Raw genomic sequence first — 23,941 nt, forward strand, 5'->3', positions numbered from 1 at the left:
CTGGTTCAAGAATCCCTATGAAAAGAGGTGATGCTCAGGAGTTGATGAAAGTCCAGAAAAACCACCCATGGTTGATGGAGACATAGAGCCGATGCTTAGTTACAACCAAAAGACCATGATGGGTGGACAATGCCTGGTATGCCCAGAAAACAAGGACAGAATGGGGCCCAACTGGGTAGAGGTGGTGAAAGCCCATGAGGAAGAACAATAATATTCAGGCTATCACTGGAGCTGGCAAAGGGGTGAGCTCCGATGAAATTCAGAAGTAGCAATCGCCTTGGTTGGCTCTGTTGATGAGGTAGGAAGGACAACTTCTTATGTGAATAATGGGTATTCCACACAGGTACCTGTGTAGTGCAATTACAGAACCAGTTTAACTCATCGTTACTGGGACCATGGAATGTCATATTTCAGGAAATGGTAGCCAACGCATTGCTCGGAGAAGTTGTGTAATTAGGATAATTAGAGAACATGAAGCATGAGTCAAACTGCTGAGTAGAGCTGTGCTTCAAAACTTGGTTTGAAGCTGAGTGTATGCATCTCCACTTGCAAGCCAAGAGTGTCTTAAACAAGATTTAGGCTTTTTTTGTTTTGTTAATATCCTTGGAATCTGTACTCATCTTACTACAGAGGTTCAATACATGAGACTCAACGCAGGGGTAAATGGGTGAAATTTAATAGCCTGTGATATACAGGTGGTCAGACTAGATGATCTAATGGTCCTATGCTTAGCAACTCTGACTCTCTAAAGTTGTTGCTATTTCCAAGTGAGAGAAGTATAAAAACTTTTTTTTTAAAGGAAGAGTTCAACCACATTTTTCTTCAACACCTTTTAGGGGAAAATTCCTCGTCTCCACATGGGAGTTTCTGATGGAAGTTCTGCATCTGTAGGTAGAGGCAGACCAGGATATCAGAGTCAAACTCTGCTGCATGGATCTGAAAGGAGAATCTTGCCTTTTACAAGACACACACATTGTCCTTTTTAAAGTAATCTATAAACCAGTTGAGTAAAAGCTGACTGCGTTTGTTTCCATACTATTAGTTCTGCAACACAGGATCTTTCCTCCCATGGCTGCCCTCCTAAACCTCCCCGGGGTTCAGCTCATGGAGTTAGCACCCTGTTTTCCCCCTCAGGAGAAGGAAGGACTGCAGCTGCAGATGAGGTTTCTTCAAATCATGTGACGGCCAACAATCAGTGAGGAAAATCTGGCTTCAAACACACACCTTGGGGGTATGGAGAACCAGCCCCTCTGTACTTCTATCTGGGTCCCATGGCTTTTGGCTGCATAGCTTGCCTGTGCCACTATTGATCTCCTGCAAGCGTGCACACCTTACTGCCCTCTATGCACAGACAGCAGGGAATGGAAGATCATGCTGCGGGAAGCAGCATTTATTTCTGCTGGCTCTTGTGGGTTATCAGGAGAGTTGCTGCTTATGGCAGCTGTTCCCCACCATTGCATGGAGGGGCTTTGGAGTAGGCCAAGTAGGCCAAGACTTCTCTGCTCCCCTTTCTGTGAGTCTTGGGCCATATCTGTTTCTTGGCTTCCTTATGCACGGCATCTGGCTGAATGTAAACAGTAATTTGAGGATCTAATTGTGCCTGGGATGTTCTTCAGAAAAATAAGCAACTAACTTCTGTTACCTAAACGAAAATAACAGCCATGCTTTTATTGAGAAACGCTACAATCTGCACCTCCCACTTTCTCCCAAACCCCACGTGGATTTCACAGAAGCAGAGTTTTGTCAGATAAATTTTGAAGAGGGTCACTAGTGCTGGCTTTGGTTGGTACCTCCAGTGCTCTGAATTGTGGGAGCTTTCTGGACCCAGAAGAGAATCAATGTTCGTCAATGCAAGAGGTGTCAGGCAATGTGCAGACAACCTGAGAGAACACGTGTGTGCCTGCATGCTCTCACCGTTCGCTCTTGGTTTGAAGAACAGAGAATTAAAAAGCCAAAACAAACATGATTAATGGCTTTAATATTTTACAAACAGACGTGCTAGCAAGACTCGTTTATGCAGCCAAATAACTCCTAGTTCCGTCATGTCTTCAAAAGTTGGTTTATATCCAGTTGACAGTCTGCTAATATTTTCATTATAAACCTTTCTGTGTCATATGCAACAGCAACATCCCCTTGAAAGGATCCTATTTGCTTCTGACTTTGCCTCAAGCCATTAACTGACAGACTGGCTGCTAACTACAGTTAACAAATGATTTCCCAGAGATTATTGTTTAAGTAAAAAATGTTCCAAGATAAACAGGCTTCTTTACAACAAGGAATTTTAATTATGTACCCAGAGGTTTGGTACATGTGTCCAAAAAATATGTAGTACAACTCTTGAGGTTTTTCTCATCAGCATGTTACAAGCTGGTAAATAAGCAACGACACTTTGTTCTCAGATTAATAACGTGGATTTGTATAATGCATGTACCTCTTAAAACATTTTGGGATCATACTCACAACAAGTTATGGAATTTATCATTTATGTTGGAAAAGCTATTTGTTTGTTCTAGTAAAACAAAATGGCAATTGCCTGGGTGGAACAGTGGTTTGGAGCCACCTGCAACTTGCTGAAGGATTATGAAGTTACAGCTTGTTTAATACTCAAATACATGCTGAAGAAAGCAAGTTTTTTTTAACCGTTCTATTTCTGAGTATTTCTAAAATGCCCATGACCTTATTAGGTTGACAGTGGGTTTTGGACAAGATATTTATTTTTAAATCTGACATGGCTTTCCTTTCAGTGCATCCAAAACACCTTATAAACACTAAGCAATTAAGCCTCAATGAAAACTGAGGCACAGAGAAATTGAGACCAATTTCAGAGAGAGGGAGTTAATGTCAGAGCTGGGATAGTCAGGGAACCCATGGCCTATCAGTCCTGTGCTTTATCCACAAGTTTATCCAACTTCTCTTCCACAAAACTTGGTAACCTCCCTCACTACTTACATGACTCGAATGTTCTCCATTATCCCATATACAACTTCCATACTAATGCACATTCGTTAGATGTGTACATGTGCCTATCAGGCAAAGCTCCTGGGGCCCTATGCCAATAAGATCTCTCAATTACAAATAAACAAACACCCTACTATAACGCACATGCTATAAACAGAGGGCCAAATCCAGCCCTGGTGGAAGCAGGCACAACTTTGACTTTTATGGTTGGGATTCCCGATTCATGTATTTGCTTTTGCATTTTTTTTTTTCCCAAACTTATGCCAAGAGCGACATACTTACTTAAAATGGAATGACACCAGCCCTTGTGCTGGACACTTCTACATGCACACTTACAGAAGACAATTCTCGTCTCATTGTTTACCCTGGTATTCTGCCTTCATCTTTTAGAACATATTTTTATTTACAGGCACTTCTGTTCTTTCCCTACTAGTTAACAGTCTGGGAAACTTTTCATTAGTCTTGCAAATGTCTACAGTTCTTTGCAAGAAATGGACTTGACTTGGCAACAACCATGGTTTTGAACGGATTATCAGTTGTCACAAATAATTTGGTTTCTAGTTAGCCCAACAGGCCTAAAATGTGATCATCATTGGTCTCACGGGCAGTCTGTTTTCTGTAAACAAAATGTGCGTTTTCAGGTTCCACTTTTGAATGTTTTGCCATCCTCTCCATGCTGCCATGGAATGCATTGTAGATCTTCATTGCTTCCAGGTCTGCTCTCTCCAGCACTGTGGAGGATTTCACCCACTGCAACACCAACTGCTTCCAGAAAAATTTGGAAATGGTGCAACCCCCTCCTCCTGTTCTATGCCAGGTTCTCTTCTTGCTAAGGGATCTGGGTACTTTAATTTTTCTCTTCTTTTAAACCAGAGATTTAGTTTTTCTTCTGACACCATACAAGTGTCTCAAGTGTTGGTACAAGATTGATCTTTACTTCCTGGCTCCAGTCACATGACAAAGTTAGTTTCCAGGGCTGGATCTCAGCTCTTTTTTTATAAGTTAAACTGTCATTTGCTTATCACACATGTCATGTGGCCACCTCCCCATCAAGTATCCTGTGTCAAGTTCTTCTGTTTGCTTCAAGTTTCATTTTTCAAGCCTGTGTGAGGTGAATAGTGATACAACAGGTTGCACAATCATTCTACTCAGCTGTTTATCTTCAGCATAGTAGCCAAAAGAGTAACTGTTCCAAAAGTGAAGATCAAAATCTTATTTGTCAGCGAGATAAGGGATTGCATTACACCCTTAGGGCCAACTATGTTGGGTGAAATGTGTTAAAATTGCTCAAGTGTTGTTAATTTGTTATGGTCTCACCTGCTGGTGGCTGGAGGTCTAAAAAGGAGAAATGCAGTGGTTTTGTAGCCAAGTTGGTCCCAGGATATTCGAGAGGCAAGCTTACATAGAGTTGTTCTTCAGGACTTGAAGAGCTCTGTGCAAGCTTGTCTCTCTCTCCAACGGAAGTTGGTCCAATAAAAGATATTACCTCACCCACTTTTTCCTCTAAAAGGAGAGAGTCAGCTATAAGTAGTGGCGTAGTACAGGCCAAAGTTCTTTGGGTTTTCTTGTCTTTTAAACCAGAAAGTCATGAGTTAAATTCCCACTCTACCATTCCCATATTAGGCTTAATAGTTTTAGGCATATTAGGCTTAATATTGTGTTCATTCATATATGTAGCCTTAGATCCTTACCAAAAAAACCAAACTGTCTTCGTTTTTTGTACGGTGCTTAGTACTACAGGGACCTGATCCTCTAGCAACTATGGCAATACAACTAATGTAATTTTAATATATATTATGGTCATATACTTTGCAAGCAGGTTTAAAATCTTTTTAGTTACACAATTTCAATCAGTCAATATTGAGAACTGTAATTTGATGTAATGAGCAACTTTCTTTTGAATGAAAGAATAAAATTGTCTGTCAACTCTTGTATTCAAGTGCCACTAAGAACTTCCAAGACTGAAGCCTCGCTCCAATATAACATGTATTCTTTAGTAGGTTCTGCTCATAATAAGTACACCACAAAGTCTCCCTGTATCAGCCCAGTGGAATGGCAGGAAACCCGAACACACTTACTGCCACTGCCAAATGTGACCTTGGTCTCAGCCATGAAGTTAGTCATGGCAAAAAGCAACAACAACCAAAAAAGAACTAGGCATAATGTTAATTTCAAACCAGAAGTGGTCAAATTTTTTTTAAAGCTATTTCTAAATATAAATACCAGTTAGCTTATACAGCATATTTCCCAGGGTGTGAGCCTGGATTTCTTACCACCGAGATGGGAATATACCCATAAAACACTGCTGATTGTATTCACTGGTGAACACATTTACTTTGAGGCTTACATAAGTCAAAATTCTTATGACTATTTCAGTTTTTCCTCCTCCTTTTAAGGAACTATATTAGCAACAACTAACAGTTATGTGATGTCATTTTTTATGGCTTTTGATTCTCCAAAGTTACTGAAGGCCTGCAAAAATTCAACACTTGATTTAAAAAGTTTGAAGAGAGGAAAGGCACTCTGAAGCTGGACATAGGACAAGATTTACCCTTTAATAAAACTCCCACAGCAAATCACTTAAACTTATAGTACATAAAGTCTTTAGGAAATATACCATTAGAACCATAGCCCTATTTTATTTTAATAGAACTTCAGGCTTAATGATTTTCATGCCAGCTATTTAAGAAGCAATATAACTTTGATTACCCTATTATTTTGTTTGATATCTCCAAAGCTTTTCTCTCAATCCCATAAGCAAACAAACTGTTAGGGAAATAAACAGTTTCCAGTTGGTTTAAGGAGACATGCGCTTAAAGGTAGGGAAGGACTCAAGCAACAATATTCAAACACCCCCATGTTTGAAGGTTCTTGGATCCAGGGTCCAGATCTCTACTTACAAAAGAAAAACGCAAGTACAGATAAACACCTCTACTTTTGCAAGAGTCTCTTTAAAAGCGGCTTGCAATAAAGTGTGTTCTGTTTTTAACAAAAAACAAACCAAAAAAAAAAAAGTTCAGCTGATGTAAGTTGACCTAACTCTATTGTCTTCCATGGAGCTATGACAATTTACACTAGCTGAAGATCTATTCCAAAATTGGGAGATTATAAACTCTCAAGCTTCAAGGCATAAGTCAACCTCTAACTGATGAGGTTAAGAAAGTTTTCTTTTTGGACAGGTAATTCCATAACTGTCTATTAGTGACTTTCTTGCTTATTCCTCTGAATACTGAACTACATGGTCTGATTAGGTAGGGCAGTTGTGAAACCTAGAACACTAGATAAGAATATAAGTTTAAAATATCAGGGAAGTGTATGTCCTTTGCTTCTGTGACAAACTGAAAAGTTAAACCACACGAGAAGGAGTGTTCAAGGAAAAGCTATATTGACAAGAACTTCCCCTATTGACGGAAAAAAGGGGACTATTTCAGAAAAATGGTGAAGGGAGAACAGAGATGATTGCAAGCACTGAGGCTGTCCAACTGATGACAGGGAAAAAGTTTTTGGTGAGAAAGCAAATCTCTACTGATTAACCATTTTCTCAATAAAGCTAGATTCACAGAAGCAGGAATAAGAGCAGAAAGACTATTTATGGGACAATATCCCGTTGCTAAGTATATTCAAAAGTCAGCTCTCTGTGGGTGTGCATGCATGTGGATGTCAATGCAACTATTTCATGATCGCTGAAATTACTACTAGCCTGCATGCTCTCTGAATGGCTATTTTTAGGCCCCAACCTTTCATGTGGTATAATGATGTGGATTTTACAAGAGTATTTATAATGTGTTTCATATGGTATAGAGGCCTGCTCAAATTTCTTTGTATCAGAGAGAGTTTAATTTTTTTCATTTATTTCATATTTTTATTTCTGCTGCAGATTTAGGGTTAGTATTTTTTGTTTTGTTTGTCCTAAGTGACAAATCAACACATGAGCCCAGAAAATGTTGTTAATAGGGACCTGTAAACCTGCTTGCCATTTAAGATGTTCTGATTTCAAAGCCCACATTGCCACTTGTTGTAAGTTATGGCATGAAGGCTAGATTTTGATCTGTTATACCAGTGTCAATGGGGTTGTCACTGTAACAGAGCAGAATTTGGTACAACATCTAAACAGCAGTCATATTAACCTCAAAAAGAGGTTGGATGCAGAAGATTTTTCAGCAGGAAAAGACCCTTCTTTGCTCCTTCAACTTAAATGATACAAAAGCATGTGTTCGTGATTTCCAGGAAGCAGTATTTTATGAGACCCAAATCATTAACCATTCCATGCCATAAAATGTGAACCAATTTTCACTTACTAGATTTTTATCCTCCCAAACACGAAAACAATATCTATAGGGCCACTCTTCTGTTAGCGCACAGCTTACACTTCTTCAATCCATTTCAAGAACCTTTCAGAAAAAACATCAACTAAACAATTCTAATGTACTAATAATTTTGTTGCCCTTTTGCTGAGTCAATATACTTTGATTCTAGCCTCTCACATTTTCCTTTTCTGCATGTCACATCTCAGAAGAATTTCTGTTTACACTAACATATGCCATTCAAAAAAAAAACCCACAGGAGAAAATAAATTCAGCATCTAGCACAGGGTTTGAATCACTTAAAAAATGTTATTTGGTCAGTCCATGATTACTGTGTAGCTCTTTTTCACAGATGTGTATTTTGTGTATACAGTTTAAATGGGTTAGCGGAACAAAGGAGACACTCAATGCTTTTTGCCTAACAGTTAATCAAACTTCAAACTGTAATAAGTGGATGTGGAAAGTGCTCTAGATTCTAAATATCTAGTTTTAGTTTATTGTTAAAACCTCCAACATTAGTTTAATACTAATTTTGGGACCAAGTAAAACACAATGGACCAGATTCTTTGGTGTGCTAAGCAGAGCTCAGCTACAGGACCAGTGGTTGTGGATGCAAAAGTGACTGTCAGCCACCCTCAATCCTGAGCTTCTGGCCAGTTTGGTAGTTTGGGAACCTATAGCCCCAAGAGGCATTTTGTCAGCTGGGGCTTGCCAGAGTAGAGACACCCCAGTCATGCCCCTTTCCTATTCCACTGAAAGACTAGAAAACAACTGTGTTCCCGGTCTTCTCTCTCCTTCCAAGTCAATCACAAGATCTTTAGATACCTAGAAACATGGCTGAGTGACCATTTACAACAATGTCATATTAACAATACTAGATCATTACAGTGGATTAATGAAGCCTTTTAGTCAATTACATTGAGCCAGTCATAGATCCTCTTGAGAATTTTTTAATACTCATCAATACATCTGGAATGACTCATCACAATAACTAGGCGCGGAAGGATTAGATTTTTATCTGTAAATGTCAGTAAAACATCCAACTTCGATACACACACACACAAGCCGATGAAAAAGTATTTCCATTGATGATTGAAATTTAATGATAGGCAAAGAAAGAAAAATGCTCCTTGAGAACTTAAGAGTAAGAATATTTACTTCTATAGTTTGACATGTGACGTTGACCATTTTGTGTGTTAACAGTTAAAAAGTTTAACTTTTTGAATCTCAACATCTACTGTCATTAATTGTCTACCCTCCATTCTGATGCCTCCCATAATCTCCCCCAACTTCTGAATTTAAATTGACAAAAAATAAATGCTTAAAGAATAACTGAATTGATATTAGCTGTTGAAATTATAAAAAATAAAAATTGAATTGTGCAAAGCCTAATAAGGCAGCAGCTACCTCCTTTTAGAACCATCATTTTATATACATCTTTGACACTTTCTAATAGAGCAACATATAACACATTGATATTTAAAAAATATCATGCACCAGGAGGTTCGGTAACTCACTTTACTTCTGACTGGAAATAAGCATTCCATATACCAGGTCTCAGAGAGAGAGAGAGAGAGAGACAGGCTTCCTAACTAAAGGAACAAGTGCTAAGAACTAAATCACAAAGGGCCTGTTCAAAGGCTTATCCTTTCTGGACAGTCAAATGCTTCTTCCTCACTCAATAACTTGTAGACAAAGTTAAGGCGGGGCCAGTTTCTGCCAACCTTAGTCATGTTATGTAGTAACTGATTTCCATGAAACTACTCAACTTGGGTAATGGTGGCAGAATTTGGCCCTTAGTGGCTTGGAGTCTGGTGTTTAATTCATAAACATCTAAACACAAACAGACAGAAGGGGAGAGGTGGGTCTCTGGGATGGTGATGAGTCATGTAGTGAGGCGAGACCAACAAACAGCAAGAGATATTTGGTTTAGAGGTGACTGAGAAAAGGCCTTTGTGCATTTGGATTCTCCAGGCTCAAAAGTGCATGATGCTGTGATTTCCTTTACAAAAATAAAGTAGGTGGAGGTAGTGCTCCATGAAGCACTGGTTGCCCTAGAGAATGAAGCCCTCACTTTGTGCATGTAATAGTTTTGGTACAGACAGCGTGAGCTCCCTAGTGTGTGTCAGTGCTAACTTAGGAGGGTGAGAGGACATTCCATGACCAGATCATTCCAAACAGTAATGGGCTTTAGGTCTCTGATCCAGCTAGATTAGAACTAATAACCACAAAGTAAATAGCTTTGTACCCCATTACCAATCCTCAGTCATCCAGTCCTCCTATTGAACCTTTGTTCCAACTTCCAGATCCAGGAAGATTAATGAGCAAATCACGTTATAGCTTTTTTTTTTTTTTTCCTTGAAAAACTATTTGAAAGAAGACCACATAAAAGAGCCCACGTGGGGATATTCATGAGATCCCACTTTAGCAGCAACACGGGACATTGTGTAGGCTGAGAACTTTCCCCTAGAATGGTGACTCCTTTAAGACTCTGACAAGAGCCACGTACATGCTTTACTGCCTTTGTGACCTCCACCCACCATTGGTAAATTGAGGCAACAATATAAAGCACTCTTTGAAAGATGCTGACAGTCCCAAGAAAAAGCACCAACACAAAGAAATTAAGATGCAGTGAGAGGGGCATAAAAAGCTAAAGAATAGCAGCGGAGAATAAAGGAATGAGTATTGTCTGATGTTGAGTCAGTCTAAGCAGGGTCATGCATCACTGCTTCAAGGTAGTAAGTGAGAGGGAAGCTGCCGTTCTGGTTGTGGCAATACACTACGCCAAGAACCACTACAGCAAAGTACTTTGTGGATGGCCAATGCTATAGCTGAAGTGGCTCCATTGCAGAATCAAAGCAACAATGAATGCATGAAACCCGGGGGAAGGGGGTTATGAGGAGGTTGTGACTCATACCCAAGGCAGAAGGCCTGACAGAATGGCAAATGCACAGGCTTTATTACAACTCATGCAACCCACTCCATCCAAGAAAACATCATTCATCTCCCGATTAAAATACTCTCATCATTCATTTAAAATAAATTCTATATGAGCAGAGGTAAGAGATATTGGATTGTGTGTTTCCTTTATTTTCTTTAAGGCCAGAAGGTGAATCACTGAAACTGAACTACTAAGTTGTACTAAAGGAACTTCATTTGTGCTGTCACTGAAACACTTACAGTGCAAGTGTAGTCAGAACTCTATAGGTGAAATATGCATGAGTGATAGCTACTTTCTTAAAAACAGCTGGTATGTCTTGGTGTGTACAACTAATCTACCATCTTTATACAGAGACAGTAAGGATTCACTTTTAATCTTAGGTGTGCAGTGCACATAACCGCACGTTGAAAGATCTGCTATACTAGCAGATTTTCTAAGATACACAGGAATACAAGCTGCTCCTATATCTATGATTAAAATCTGGCCCATCATAGATACACTATCAGAGGAGTAAATAGTCAGCCATACAGATGTGTTTGCATGTTTGGTCACACAAATGTAAGCATGATTACCTTTACAGGTAAACAAGAGAAGCAGCTCTGCACTGATGGATTTGTCAGGATTTCCATGTGAACACAGGGGTTTAACAGTGTCTAAGTCGACTGTTTAAAAAAAAAAAAAATTGACTGCAGGCTGAAATGTGTTAGTCTTGCGCTTGGAGCAATATTGTTCTGAAGATTTTTTTTTTTTTTTTTTTTTTTTTTTAAGATCTCAACTTGCAAAGAGCTAAATGACGGATTATTAGGCTGAATAATTATGTTCCCTTATTTCAGACGTATCCCCGATTAACCGAAAAATCACTTTGTTCTTCAAAGTGGAAGTTTCCAGGATATTAATCATTAACATGGATGAGCCTGAGAGTTTTGGTTTAGGTTTGTTCTTATTTTTAAAATATTATTGAACAGCTGATTTGGTAACATCTTTAATAATAATCAAACCTGCTTGGGTGGTAACTTTTAACACACGTCAAAATTAACAATTACAACTACATATCAGTTAACTAGGCTCATGATTGATGCAACAAGTTACAAGGAATCCTGTTAAGGAATTGTTAGAGAATACGTGTACTACATCCTTTAAACTGTCTAAATATGTGCATACAGCTATTCACAAGCAAAGAATTATAAACTTTCATTTGTTTCCATGTGAGATTTTTTTTCTTTTTTTTCAATAAAAAACAATTTTAAAACGAAGGTTATATCAGGGAAGAGGGGGCAAGGGGCGGTATCTTGTCATTGATTCTTATGCAGACCTCTCTAATTTATTTAAATTAGTTCAGTTATTTCAAATACTGCTTCAAAATTGATGGTCCACAGAAATTAACACACACTTTCCTCGGGATATGACCACAGCTGAACCAAATTTTAAATAGACGACTTTGGAATCTGCGTCTCTTGGTACATTCACCCGTCTGACACTTCACTAGAATATAAAGAACTATTTTCACCCTCATCCTATCTCAAGTAAGATGAAGAGCTGGAAGATGAGGATGTTGTTTGGTCAGGGAAGAACAAATTAGTCCTCTGCCTGCTGGGATGTCCCTTGGCCAAGCAGTTTCTCACCTATCTCTTTTCCCTTCAAATGAAAGCAGCAACCTAACTGGTGCAGGCAGCTGCAGGGCAAGAGCAGTGTCTCATTAGGGCCCAATAGTGTGGCACCTATTGTCAAGAGAAACTGACTGAAATCATGATGGCTCCATCCATTTCACTCAGCAGCAGGCACTAGTGGTAAGGCACAGAGCTACTTTCTTTGCAGCTGCTAGTCTGCACTGATCTATCTAACTGCATATTTATATGGCACTGAGCATCTAAAGAGACAGACAGTGACAAATTCCGATCACACTGAACCCAAGAGGCGTTTTGCCATTGATTGTAATGGGACCAGCATCTTCCCCTAACTTTTTTTTTAGCTCAAACCATTACAATATTTGCACCAGTGGGAATGTGAACCATCAAAGTTCCAGGCTTCAAGTATATCTGAGTAGCTCACTGAACTACATGTTACACATTAATTTGTTGGCCACTTTTTGTACTACTAATTTCCTATTCGTATTCTAGAGCGTTGGGGATCAATAATTTGCTATGCGATACTTTAGCATAGTAAGTGGAAGGAAGTTGCCAGGTACAGGAATAGATTTTTTTCCCCCCAGACATTGTGAAGGCAACTCTCTGGGAGAAAAGGCACTAAATTAGAATTTAGCCCTGTCATGTACTAAGAGTGGAGGAGACACAAAACTGACTGGCTTGCCTAGATAACTCTGGATTCCACCCACGTGAATTGGTCTGTAGAGGATAATTCTGGGGAGGTTCTTAGTGTGACTTGTTTAGTTTAAGGGGAGGACACTTTTAATGTATTGTAAAGTGGTTAGAGTTTGTGTAGCACTGCCTTCTACTGAATGGAAAGTGAACTGGTTTGCTGTGTGCCATAGGTGTGACACTAGCAGCTAATGGAGATTCTTTTTTTAGCTAAAACATCTTCTGATATCACATGACTCCTAACAGCTGTGGCCCTAGGCATATGCCTTGTGTGGCCATGCCTTAATCTAGCCTTGCCCAATGGTGTATCCAAACTCCACTGAGGAAGAACCAAGCCTGAGGAGCCCAGCATCAGTTACAGGGCATCAGATTTTGAAAATCCACACAATCCTCTGTGAATGGCATCTCAAAGTGGGTGGAGCTTAGGACAGTACCTCTACTTTCTGTCTTCCACTTTGAGCTTTGGTGTGAGGATCTGTTGGTAAATACTTTTAAAGAGATTTCTTAGGGCGTTTGTTTTCCCAATAGCTGGTAGCACTGAAGCCTCAGATTGCTAGAGTCAGAAGAATGGGAAAGCCACTCTATAGTTTCAACCTTGCATTGGAAAAGCATTCATTATTCCCTCAGTTACCTGACAAGCCCAGCAAATCCAACTGTGTTGCATGGAAAATGAGGACAAAATTTGGCCCCAGGAGTAGATGGTCTGATCCTGCCCAGATGAAGTCACTGGGAATTCTGTCCCTGACTTTAGAAGGGCAAGACTAGTTCCTACGCACTTCAAGTACTGCACAGTTCATTGCCTTATTTTAATACCCCTATATACAAAATACAGTAACTTATCAGTGCTTCTTAAAACTTTTAACTACCATACGCTACAAGATGTAACAATATTCAGAAAAATCCCTCAGGCTTAAACTAAATTACACAGCCAGAGCAAGAAGATTTTAATCTGATCAAAGTTTAACATGTTTGACCTCTACGGTTTGTAACTACCTAAAAGGCAGATGTAACTACTAAGGAGGTACCTTAATTTGCTTTAAAGTCATTTGTACCATTTAAAAAAGGATATACTTTTATGACTTGTTTCATTTGGAAAAATACTTTGAGAACGCATTAATATTCATTCATTGGAAGTTTAATGCAGATTTGTAACTGAGAATCTACACATTCTGCTCTGGGAAAAGCTAGAGTTTTCTCAGAGTAAGGAGTGCAGGGTTAATCCCTTGATACACATGTGCAGCACTAATATTGATGATGCTAGTCCAGAATACCTTGTGGATGCATTAGGTCATAATCTGTGCAAAGCATGCTCAACCAGGCATCAATATGATAGATTATAATCGTATTAAGAGGGCTTTTGCAGGCTATTATATGGGCAGCCAAAGTTTGGCCAGTACGCCAAATAGCTGACCACAGGGTGCTAAAATGAGGCCTTTAGCAGGATGCTGGAACAATTTATATAGTGGGGGTGCTGAGAGCCATTGAATCAAACTGTAAACCCCTTATATGATGGAAACCACTTCAAGCCTGGGGATACAGCCCTACCACACCTAATTTTAGCACCTATGGCTGTTAGCCATCAGCTCACTGTAATGTGAGAGCAAAACTAATCAACTGGCGTCTTCCAATGCTGGTGAACTCAAGCAGTGAGTCACTTTTAATTCATGGTTCAAGAAAGGCACAAGTGCACATAAAAATTAGGGCTGTGTGCATTTTGATAAAATGTACAAATATATATGAAACCTAGTATGATACAAGGTCCTGACTAGATATCTGTTCAAGCACTTCTACTCTGTTACTTCAGTTACCAAGTTATGACCAAGCCTTTAGGAAACTGTGAGACAACTGGGGCTAGTGTAAAAACAAATTAAAAAAAAAATAATGCTACCACAGTAATACTTAAACTTGTGACTTGTTCACAAAAGCAGAGACACTGAGAACTAACTCCAGCCTTAATTCACAACACCATGTCTAAGTAAAACAGGAGTCTCCAGATATGTGGTTTTATAATGCACCACAGTGCGGGGGTTCAACTTTCATCCTTAATTCTGAATGCCCTTGGATCTTTCAGGGAGCTTTGTTATTCCTGAAGTTTACTTTTTCAATGGTTTAATGAAAAACAACCTCTGAGAGTTTGAAAAAGCACTGCTTGACTCTCTCTTTTTTTGAGGATTATAATATTCATCCCAGCTGCCTACAAATATTCACAGGAATCCCCAGTTAGAGTAAACTCTTCACTCCCAAATAGATTCCCATTTGTTGTGCAATCTCATTTGTTCATACATTAAAAAGGAAAAACAAACTCACTCCAATTCCTTAACCTTCCAGAATTTAAATTAAAAATCACAATATTAGTCATGGAGGATACATAGCCCAAATCTTAAATCATAATACTGATCACACAATCAGTACGAATAACCATCAGATCAAGACCTACTTCTTATAAAACATGGACAGTATTAATAAAATCCCAAATGACAGCAGTAAAAGTACTTACTAGGTTAACTTTTGTATAATCAGTTAATACCAAGAACAGACCAAATGGCCTGGAAGAAAATATTAGTTACACCTATCATACCTGCTTTACAGCGGAAGGGGGAAAACTAGCAACTTTTTGATTTAAGGAAGAACCTGTCCCATATTTCTTACATGGGATTACAGATTTTTAGACAGAAAATTAAATCATCATTTTTGATCCACCTAACCTAAGGCTTTGTGCCATCTGTATGGCTTGATCAAAAGATTTCCATTGAGTTTAAATGGGCTTTGGATCATGCCTACTCTGCTTGTCATTTTTCAGTCTTGATTTCTGTACTGTTTATTTTACTCTTCCTCCAACTGTAAACCATACTTTTTTTACATTAGTAGTGGTGGGATGTTCCTCAACTGGTGCACTAACCAAAAGCCTATTTCTTAACCGCACTGCTGATAAATAGGCTGCCACAGTTTTAACCAGTAGAATAAGATCTTCAAAGGGTTAAGATTTATGGAAAGTCACAGAATTCTGAAGCATCACTTGCCAACACAAGTGATAGCTCATCCAAGTTCCATACGAGGGAGCACGCATTTAATGCCATTGTGTTTAAAAAAAAAAAAACCAAAAAAAAACCAAAAAACCAACAAATCTTTAGTATCACACTTCAGAATGTAATAGTGAAAGAGGAGCATTATCTGCTAGAGAAATGAGGATTAACAGGAAGCTGGGGTAATGGGGTAGGGGAGTAGGAAGCAACAGATGAGATGCATATTTTTACTACAATGCTCCACGTTGGCACTGCCTTGCAAATCTATCGTGTCTTTTTGTATAAGGAAGAAGAGTATAAAAACTGAGGCAGATCCTCAGCTTCTGTAAGCTGACTTCAGTGGAATTATGACCATCTACACCAGCTGAAGGTCTACCCAGTTAAGTGTAATGCAGGCTTGCACTAGACACAAGTAGATTTCAAAAATAACCAAACATCCTGCAGGCTAACTACAGTACGTAAAACCTTGTGATAATGCAATCACTTGGATGATGAACACAACCAATATTTATTCCACCTTTACTTAAAGATTGTTTCATAGTACCTCACCACCAAAGCGTTTTTCATAGCAGTAGTTTTTGTATTCTCTTTTCCACTGTGCAATTGATCGATTGAAATTCCTAAATTTAGTAGAATTTCAATGAATCTCAGCTTTATATTAAGGAGGTAAAAACATATTGTTCAAAATCTTGTAGTGGTAAGATCAAAACTAAAAATGAAATAAGATGGACCATATTCTGTTCTCATTTACACAACTCCAAATTCAGAATAATGGTGAAACCCATGCAATCACTCCAGATTTACAGCAGTGCTAAGGAGAGCGGAATTTGCCCCTTTGTGGTTGTTAGTCGTAATTTCTGTTGGAAACTGTGCTAGAGATAGCTATGGATAGGAAGGGGTTTTACGAGAAAATCTCTAACTGGCACACCATATCAAAGAATTCATTTAGCACGATTTACTGCAAGTATTAAATTGTATCTAATTACTAGAACTTGATATTTCTTTGTAAAACTTCTGTAAAATAAAGATTGGAACACACATTGCCCCCCAGTAACATTACACCGTTAGGTAGGACCAATTACAATTAACTAAATATGATAAAAGGTTCAGCATCATCCATAATTGAACCCTTTCATGGGGGCAAAGCAAGCCATTTTGCAAGGGGACACCTAGAAAGGTGATCCTTAAAACACCTACATCACAAATTATCACCCAATACGTGTGCAAAATGAAGGGGCATTCTGGAGGTAGTTCTTGCTCTTTTTGTTGAAACAGTGGAGATGAAACTAGAACCTCAGGATCTCTGAAAAGAAATCCTTCTGGATTATTCAGAACTACACTACTGTGGTGCTGCTGAGCATCATTTAACATCTTTAGGCCCCTATCCTAGGCATTTTAGAAATAATGCTACATCATGTCAGTAAAAGCACTGGCGTCTAGCGATTGCATGGCAGACAGCAAAATACTTCAATTGTGAAAAGTTAGAAAACTTCTCAAAAAGAGGATGAACTCACCAAAGGTGACATAGATCCATTTGGCAGATAAGGGTCTGAAAGCATTAGGAAAGGGTAGCCAGAATAAGCAGATCCTTTGTACATCCCTGTGTCCTGATGCTTTATACCTGTTAAAATTAAAGTACTTAATTAGGACTTGTCCTACAACAGTATCTGCATGTGTGAGGAGGTGCTTGTAGCTGGCAAACAGACCACTATGTGCAACATTTTTAGTGCCCTCTCTACTAGTAGAATTATTTTATGTGCATGTTTGCCCATAGGATTTTTAAACGCGCTGTATTTTCAGGCTGTGGGACTAGCCCACCCCCACCAACAATTCTAGCTGGGCTTTAGTAATAAAGCCCAATACAAGCTTGTGCTCAAGCATTTTCCCTCTGTGGTGAAGCACACTTAGCACAGCCGTAGTAGGCGGGGACCAGCCACCCTGCAGCAAGGGACCTTTGCAAAACTTGCCTCCCGTCCCCCCCCCAAGAGATTAGCAGCTCACTAATATTTCAAACACTGAGGGAAAGAGAAGGATTGTTTACACATTAAAGGGCAAGGGAGTGACTGAAACCCCTTGTGTTGTGGCACTACAATGGATCAAGCACAAGGGCTTCTTCAGCTGGCGAATCAAAGTTCCTGATTTTTGTGTGTGTGTCTGCTCTGATTTAGAGAAAGAAAGCGAAGTTTTCCCCCCCCCCCCCCCGCACTCAGCTCAACATCCAAGCGGTTGGTGGGGTGCGGGGAGGGGGTGCAGAGAGAGGAGGGCAGGAGAAATGAAGGGGTTGTTAAACTAACCATCTTCCATGTGAGCCGGGAGTTTCTCCTGATAAACCCTTTGAGGATCCTGCACACGCCTGATCGCCTGTGGGGGGATGGAGGGGGGGAGAGAAAAGCACAGCGGGGGGAGGGGGGGAAAGAGACAAAGTTTTATTCATTGCAATCACCAAAGGAAAGGACGGGGAAGGGGGGCAAAGCCCTTTGTGAGGCGGGAGCGGGCAGCTCACCTCCGGATCTGCGGCTGCACTGGAAGCCGGGCTGCTGTTGCTCTCCGACTCGTTCACCAGCGAGGACTTGAGGTCGGCCAGGTCGCGCTCGGTGAAGGCGCTTTCCTGGATCTTCTCCTCTTGCTCCCCTTCGTCCTTAAAGGCGATCATCTCGTCATTGGCCCCCAGGTCATCCCCTCCGCCGCTGCTGAGCTGGGGCATGGTCCCTCCGCCCCCCACCCGGCGCCTCTCCCCTTCCGAGCCACACGGGAACTTCTCCGGCAGGCTGTGGTCGGCTGGGTCGCTCTCCCCCCACCCCCTTGAGATCAAACCTTTTTTTGGGGGGGGGAGGGAAGAGGCGGGGAGGGGGGGGTCGGGGGGTTGCAATTCGCAGGCTGGGGGGGATCCAGGGACCAGCAAGCCAGCACCACTCCCCCTCCCCACCCTCCCCCCCCGAGCCCCAGGAAAGTTCAGCGCAGTAGCCGCTCCGGGTAGCGCAAACCCCAGGCTCCGGCGGGGAGAGGCGCAGAGCGAGCGAGCGGTCGGTGTGTGTGCGCGAGCTCAGCCAGGCAGAGACAAGGAGCCCCGGCCAAGGGCTGTCGACATCAAAGCCGCCGCCGGCTGATTGACAGCCCGGGGAGGGGTTGTGTGACTGGGGAGCGCGCGCGCGCGCGCACACACACACACACACACAGCGCTGCCCGCCTGTCTTAAAGGGCCAGCGCCGGCTGCCACAGCGCCTGGAGCCTGCGCGGTGCGGGGGAGCCCTTAGGGACACCCGTGTCCGGTCCCCCCCCCCCTCCCCTGCGGTGGCAGAGAGCAGAGCTGCAGCCGGTCTGGGCCCCGGCAGCGCTGGCCTGTGTGGGGCGCTGGACAGCCCCCTGCCGCGGGCTGCTCTGCAGGCGGCTGGGCCAGGCGGGCTCGGGGGCTTTGCATTTGATTTTCCGACTCACCAGGCAGCAGGGTTTGAAAAGTTCAAATTCAAACCCACCCACCCTCCCCGCCCCCGAGAGCCGGGCCAGCCCGGGCGCCACACACCTCGCTCGGGCATGGGGCCCCGCTCCTGCCGCTCCAGGGGCCACTGACTTGCCCTGGAACAGCCGGATCGGGCCCACTGAGTGGATGCGGGGTTTTTGTTTTTTTTGAAGTTTGGTTTAGGGGGAAAAAACTTTTTTTTTTTGCCTGCTCTGATCGAGCCCGTTTCGCTGGTTTTCTGCCAGGGCGCCCCAGGGCCGAGACAACGTGCAAACCTCAGTGGCTGGAGGGATGGTTGGCAGGGGTTTAGTATATACTGGAAGGGTACATCTCATTATCCGCTTCCCCTCTGCCCAGCCCTTGTCCCGGCTCTCCTGTGTCCTGGGCAGAGGCATTCCCGTTTACAAGCCTTGCAGCCGCCCCTCCCCGATCTCTTTAGAAACACAGAAGTGACGTCGGATTTCAGAAAATTATTAGTTTTCCTAACTTGCCCGGAGGGTCAGGAAACATGAAATTAACATCTTCGCAGCCAAGAGACCAGACACTTCTGTTTTGGCGTCAGTTAAAACAAAACAAACAAAAAAACATCTCACAGTTCCCATGGAAAGGAAACTCCCCATCTCTGCCGATCACATACAACCGGTCCTGTGCATGTCTCTGGTAGCTTACAAAAACACACCGGTATTTGTTTTCCTTAATTAAGATTGCATAAAATAGGCCAGAGCATTGAAGAGTTTTTCTACAGAATATAATGACGCCATGTAAATTGGTCTTTATGACCCAATATAGCACGTATTTGTCACATTCAACACTTGAAATAAGGAGCTGAAAATTTGGGTCCCTATTTTGCCTGTTAATTAAGGATATTATTGTTGTGTGTATCTTTTTATTGCTTTTTGCGGTGAGAATAATTATTTGGTGCCACTTTAAAAAGTAATCAATATATTTAATTATAAAAAAAAACATTATGACCCGATACATGATTTTTTTATGTCACAAAATAGTTGCTACTTTTTTGTGGGGGAAAATAGCTGATATATAAAATAGACAGGATACTATAAATGATACTGTTTATACATCTTTCAGCTATTCAAACCAAATTAATGAAAGTGCTACAGTTTAGGCGAATCCGTTTGTAAATGTCCTTTCTTTTTCATATTTTTTTTTTAAATCAAAAGCTATTTTAAAAAAAATCAGTGCGAGGAATAATTTGAATGAAATATTTGCCACTTTAAATTTTTTTTCAGATGATCCTCTTGTTTTGCATCTGAAAAAAAATCGTCTGAGATTTACAGCCCTCCCAAATGGAGATAAAACCTTGGCAATGAGTTGGAAACCTGTTGTAATCTGTGATCCAGAAAACAAAGAGCCTCATTAATGCAGAGACTTTGGTGAGCCTTTGATGTTAGCTAGCATAGCATTCACTCTCAGTTCCATTTGCATTTAAACATTCATAAAAACATCATCTCTGCTTCCTTTGCCTTAAGCAATTTAGGAGTAAAGTATAGCTTCTATTTAAAGAAACCCACTGTGGTGAGGCTTAGAATACAAATATCACATAATCTTCAAGCAGAGCAAATATTTTATCCTACATTTCTAGTAGGCACATAATACTATATTTAAGACCCAAAATAAAAGATCCATCTTATTTTCATTAACCTTGACCCACACATACAAAAAAAGGGGGGCAGAGAAAAGAGCCCTGTTAATCCCAAATACGCTACTTAGTAATTCATTGAAGTTAAAAAAATCCCCAAGATTTTATATTATTCACAAGAGCCAATTTTTTAACTAGGTTACTAAATCCAAATGCAGGCATCCAATTCGGAAAGTACTGGCCAAGATTTTTTTCTTTATTTGTATAGATTTTGAGTTGCTGAATCTTCATTCTATTATTAAAATAGGGTCTAAGGAAAGATACTTTTATTTTTACAGCCAAAACTGAAAATAAAAAATCACATCTAAGCTTGAATATAATAAACAAAATTACCAGAGGAGTCTGCAAATCAAAATAAAATGTACACATACTGACTTTTTCTTCTAAGGCAATTCACTGCAGTTTGCACAGTGTATTCTCTCTATTTGCAGAAAGAAAGCATGTGGTAAACTTGGGAAGTCATTTAGAAAAGGCCTGTCCACTTTACTATCTTCAGAACTATAGGTTAAAACACTTAAATCTAAGAGAAGGGGAACAGTGCTAGAAATATGTGAAGATTCTGAGTCAGGTTGTACACATCCAGAACACACCATTAAAAACAATCAGATAATGCTGAATCTTATCAGATAGCATATTGTAGATTGTTATGTTTTTCAGTCTTGATAGCAAACATAGGGAGATCTTTATGTTTAAGGCTGTGAATCAGTTTAGCCAGACTTATCTTGTAAGCACTATAGGCAAGTTTTCCATATGATAAATGTCTAAAAATTAAAATGGAAATGGAAACTGGTTAAACACAATTTTACCTTGGGTATGTTTTTGGAGCTGGATCAAAGTAAAGTGAAAAAAAGCCTGGCTCACTTGTCAGATCATATCTTCACTGAACCTCAAGGTTTGATTTGTATTATTAACATGGAAAAAGTCCCAAAAGACCAATTTGGCATTAAGTATCATCATTACATTGTTTCGCTTGTATGGGTGATTAAATCAATCCAGCTTTTCCATTTTAATGTTTTTGGAAAGGTGCAGTCATCTGTGAATTAAAGAATCTTTTCTGATGTCATCTTTGTGCCTCTGATATACTTGCTCTTTTTTTTATAAGCATATACCTAAAGTAAAGTAGCACATCTGCTGTCAGATTTGTTACATTTCCTAATTACTCCTCCAGTAATTTTTTTTACAATTAAATACGTACAATAACTTTCCAGAACATTCACAGGTGATAACTACGTATTTTAAAGAATAAAAGAGATCTAATCTAATCATCCCGCATTTATCACCATGGTATTCTGAGTGCTGTATACATGTGTTACACCAAACATGTAAAATGTTCTGTGGGTATCACAATGTGAATCTTCACTGTACAGCTCTCACTGGGTGAAATCCTGGCTCTACGGAAGTCATTAGGAGTGTTGCCACTGACTTCCATGGGTCCAGGATTCCATCCCTTATTCTATGAAAAGACGCTTCAGATTGAGATTGTTGCCAGCTGTGGGGATTTCGTTGTGAGTCTCAGGAGTCTGGCTTGGCGGGAGCCCCTCTGCCTGAGGGAGAACCCCCTCTGCTTGGTTGCTTTTCTCACTACCATGCTTACTGGGGAAGATCAGCCAGCCACAGGAAGTAAGTAGAGCTCTCTCTCTTCCCTGCCCTGATACCCTTCTTATGGGAGGGGGTGGGGGCAACTCCAGGCAGCTCCTCTGTTCTTTTCCCTCTCCCTTCTTCATTCCTGCAGCACCTGGCCTGGGAAGGGGTCTGGGGTGGAAGAGCCTCTAGAGCTGCCTACTTTGCTGAGGTATCTGTCCCAGGCAATCCATAAGGGTGCTCAACATACACTGCCAACTGTGCAGCCACATGGGTCTCAGGATCATCTTTGTTGGCCTGTTTTTTGTATCTCAGTGGTGGCAATCCTAAAGCTACCCCTTTCCCCCCTCCTGGAAGGTGGAAAGGGAACCCTGCTGTAGCCCCCCAGCTCCAGAGAAGAGGGGGTGAAGAGCCCCAGGAGGAGCAGAAGTGAGGCTGGAAGAGGGAGGCCTGAACTGGAGGGGGAGGCTAACTGGGGGGATGGAACTGGGCAGTTTGGGCGGCTGACGGGGGAGAGGGGCTGAATTTTATGGGGCTGAACTGGGAGGTTGGGGGCCGAACTGATGGGGTGAGGGCTGAGGGGGCTGAACTGTTGAGGGACTGAACTAATGAGGGCTGAAAGGGGGGTGGAGGCTGAACTGGGGGAGAGGGCTTAGGGGAAGAACTGATGAGGGTAGGGCACCAGGGGCAGAATTATAAATAAATTTGGGAGTGTTGGCAACATTAATTGTCACACACACACACACTGAAGGTGGGCAGAGGGAGTACGAAAATCAAAAGCAGACCAAAACACTAATATATAAAAAAATCTCAGAGGTTTTGGGCCACACTCACACTTTTTTTGAGGTCTGACTCATGATTTTTGAACCTTGGGGGTTGTCAGTATTGTAATTTTTTCTTTTCCTTTAGTTGTTTCTTAAATATTTCTTAATGTATTATACATATATCAGCTCTGATTAGCTGATGTAATTAAAGCAGGCAATTAAGTAACAAATTGAAAGGAAAAGTGTATGCTGCATGCGCTTATCCCTGCCTGCTCTATGGTTTGGAAACCATGGGTCTTATGGAGGTGGAAGAAAAGAAGATCCAGGGAGTAGAAAGTAATATCCTGAATGGCAGGTTAGCAAAGAGTAGATAGCATACCTAGAAGAAATTAAGAAAAGATGAACTTGGAACTCTTAGGGGATGTCTATGCTGTAATAAAAAAAAACCCTGGCACCAGGTGTCAGAGACCAGGTCAGCTGACTTGGGCTTGCAGGGTTAAAAATAGCAATGTAGGCATTTGGGTTTGGGCTGGAGCCTGGGCTCTGAGACCTTCTCCCCATGAAGGTCTCAGGCCCTGGGCTCCCACCAGAGCCCAAATGTTTTACACTGCAGTTTTACATCCCCATAGCCTGAGCCCTGTGAGCCTGAGTCAGCTGACCTGCATCAGCCTTAGCCATGCCACAGGTGTTTCATTGCAGTGTAAACATACCCTCAGTGATAGGGTGGAGAGCGCATGTTTGACGTGGGCTGGACATATGATCAGAATGACCAGCAAAGAAAGCCTGGAAGGAAGAGGACAGTGAGAAAGGACACGAAAGACTGAGAATCCACTGGAAAGACTGTCAAGAAAAGTTTGAAGAGAAAAGGACTAGAACTCCAAGGCCTCCATGCCATGGACCAGAAGGAGTGGCTAAGAATGGTAGACAACTGTAAATGGGAA

The 23,941-nt window shown here is 41.1% G+C and overlaps 1 protein-coding gene across 1 annotated transcript in view; it reads right to left on the bottom strand.

The window, feature by feature from the left end:
* Positions 1-18,216, bottom strand: part of TCF7 (transcription factor 7) — a 105,572-nt gene extending 87,356 nt beyond the window's left edge. The window contains exons 1-2 of the mRNA XM_067566520.1: positions 18,045-18,216; positions 17,056-17,162 (exon numbers count right to left, since the gene is read on the bottom strand). Of these exons, the coding sequence (XP_067422621.1) occupies positions 17,056-17,139 (84 nt within the window). The 5' untranslated portion in view covers positions 17,140-17,162; positions 18,045-18,216. The remainder of the gene's footprint in view (positions 1-17,055; positions 17,163-18,044) is intronic.
* Positions 18,217-23,941: the final 5,725 nt, after the last annotated feature.

The sequence above is a fragment of the Emydura macquarii genome, unplaced genomic scaffold, assembly GCF_026122565.2.
Source record: "Emydura macquarii macquarii isolate MOO-44397 ecotype Brisbane River unplaced genomic scaffold, CSIRO-AGI_Emac_v2 contig_2768, whole genome shotgun sequence".
NCBI lineage: Eukaryota > Metazoa > Chordata > Testudines > Chelidae > Emydura > Emydura macquarii.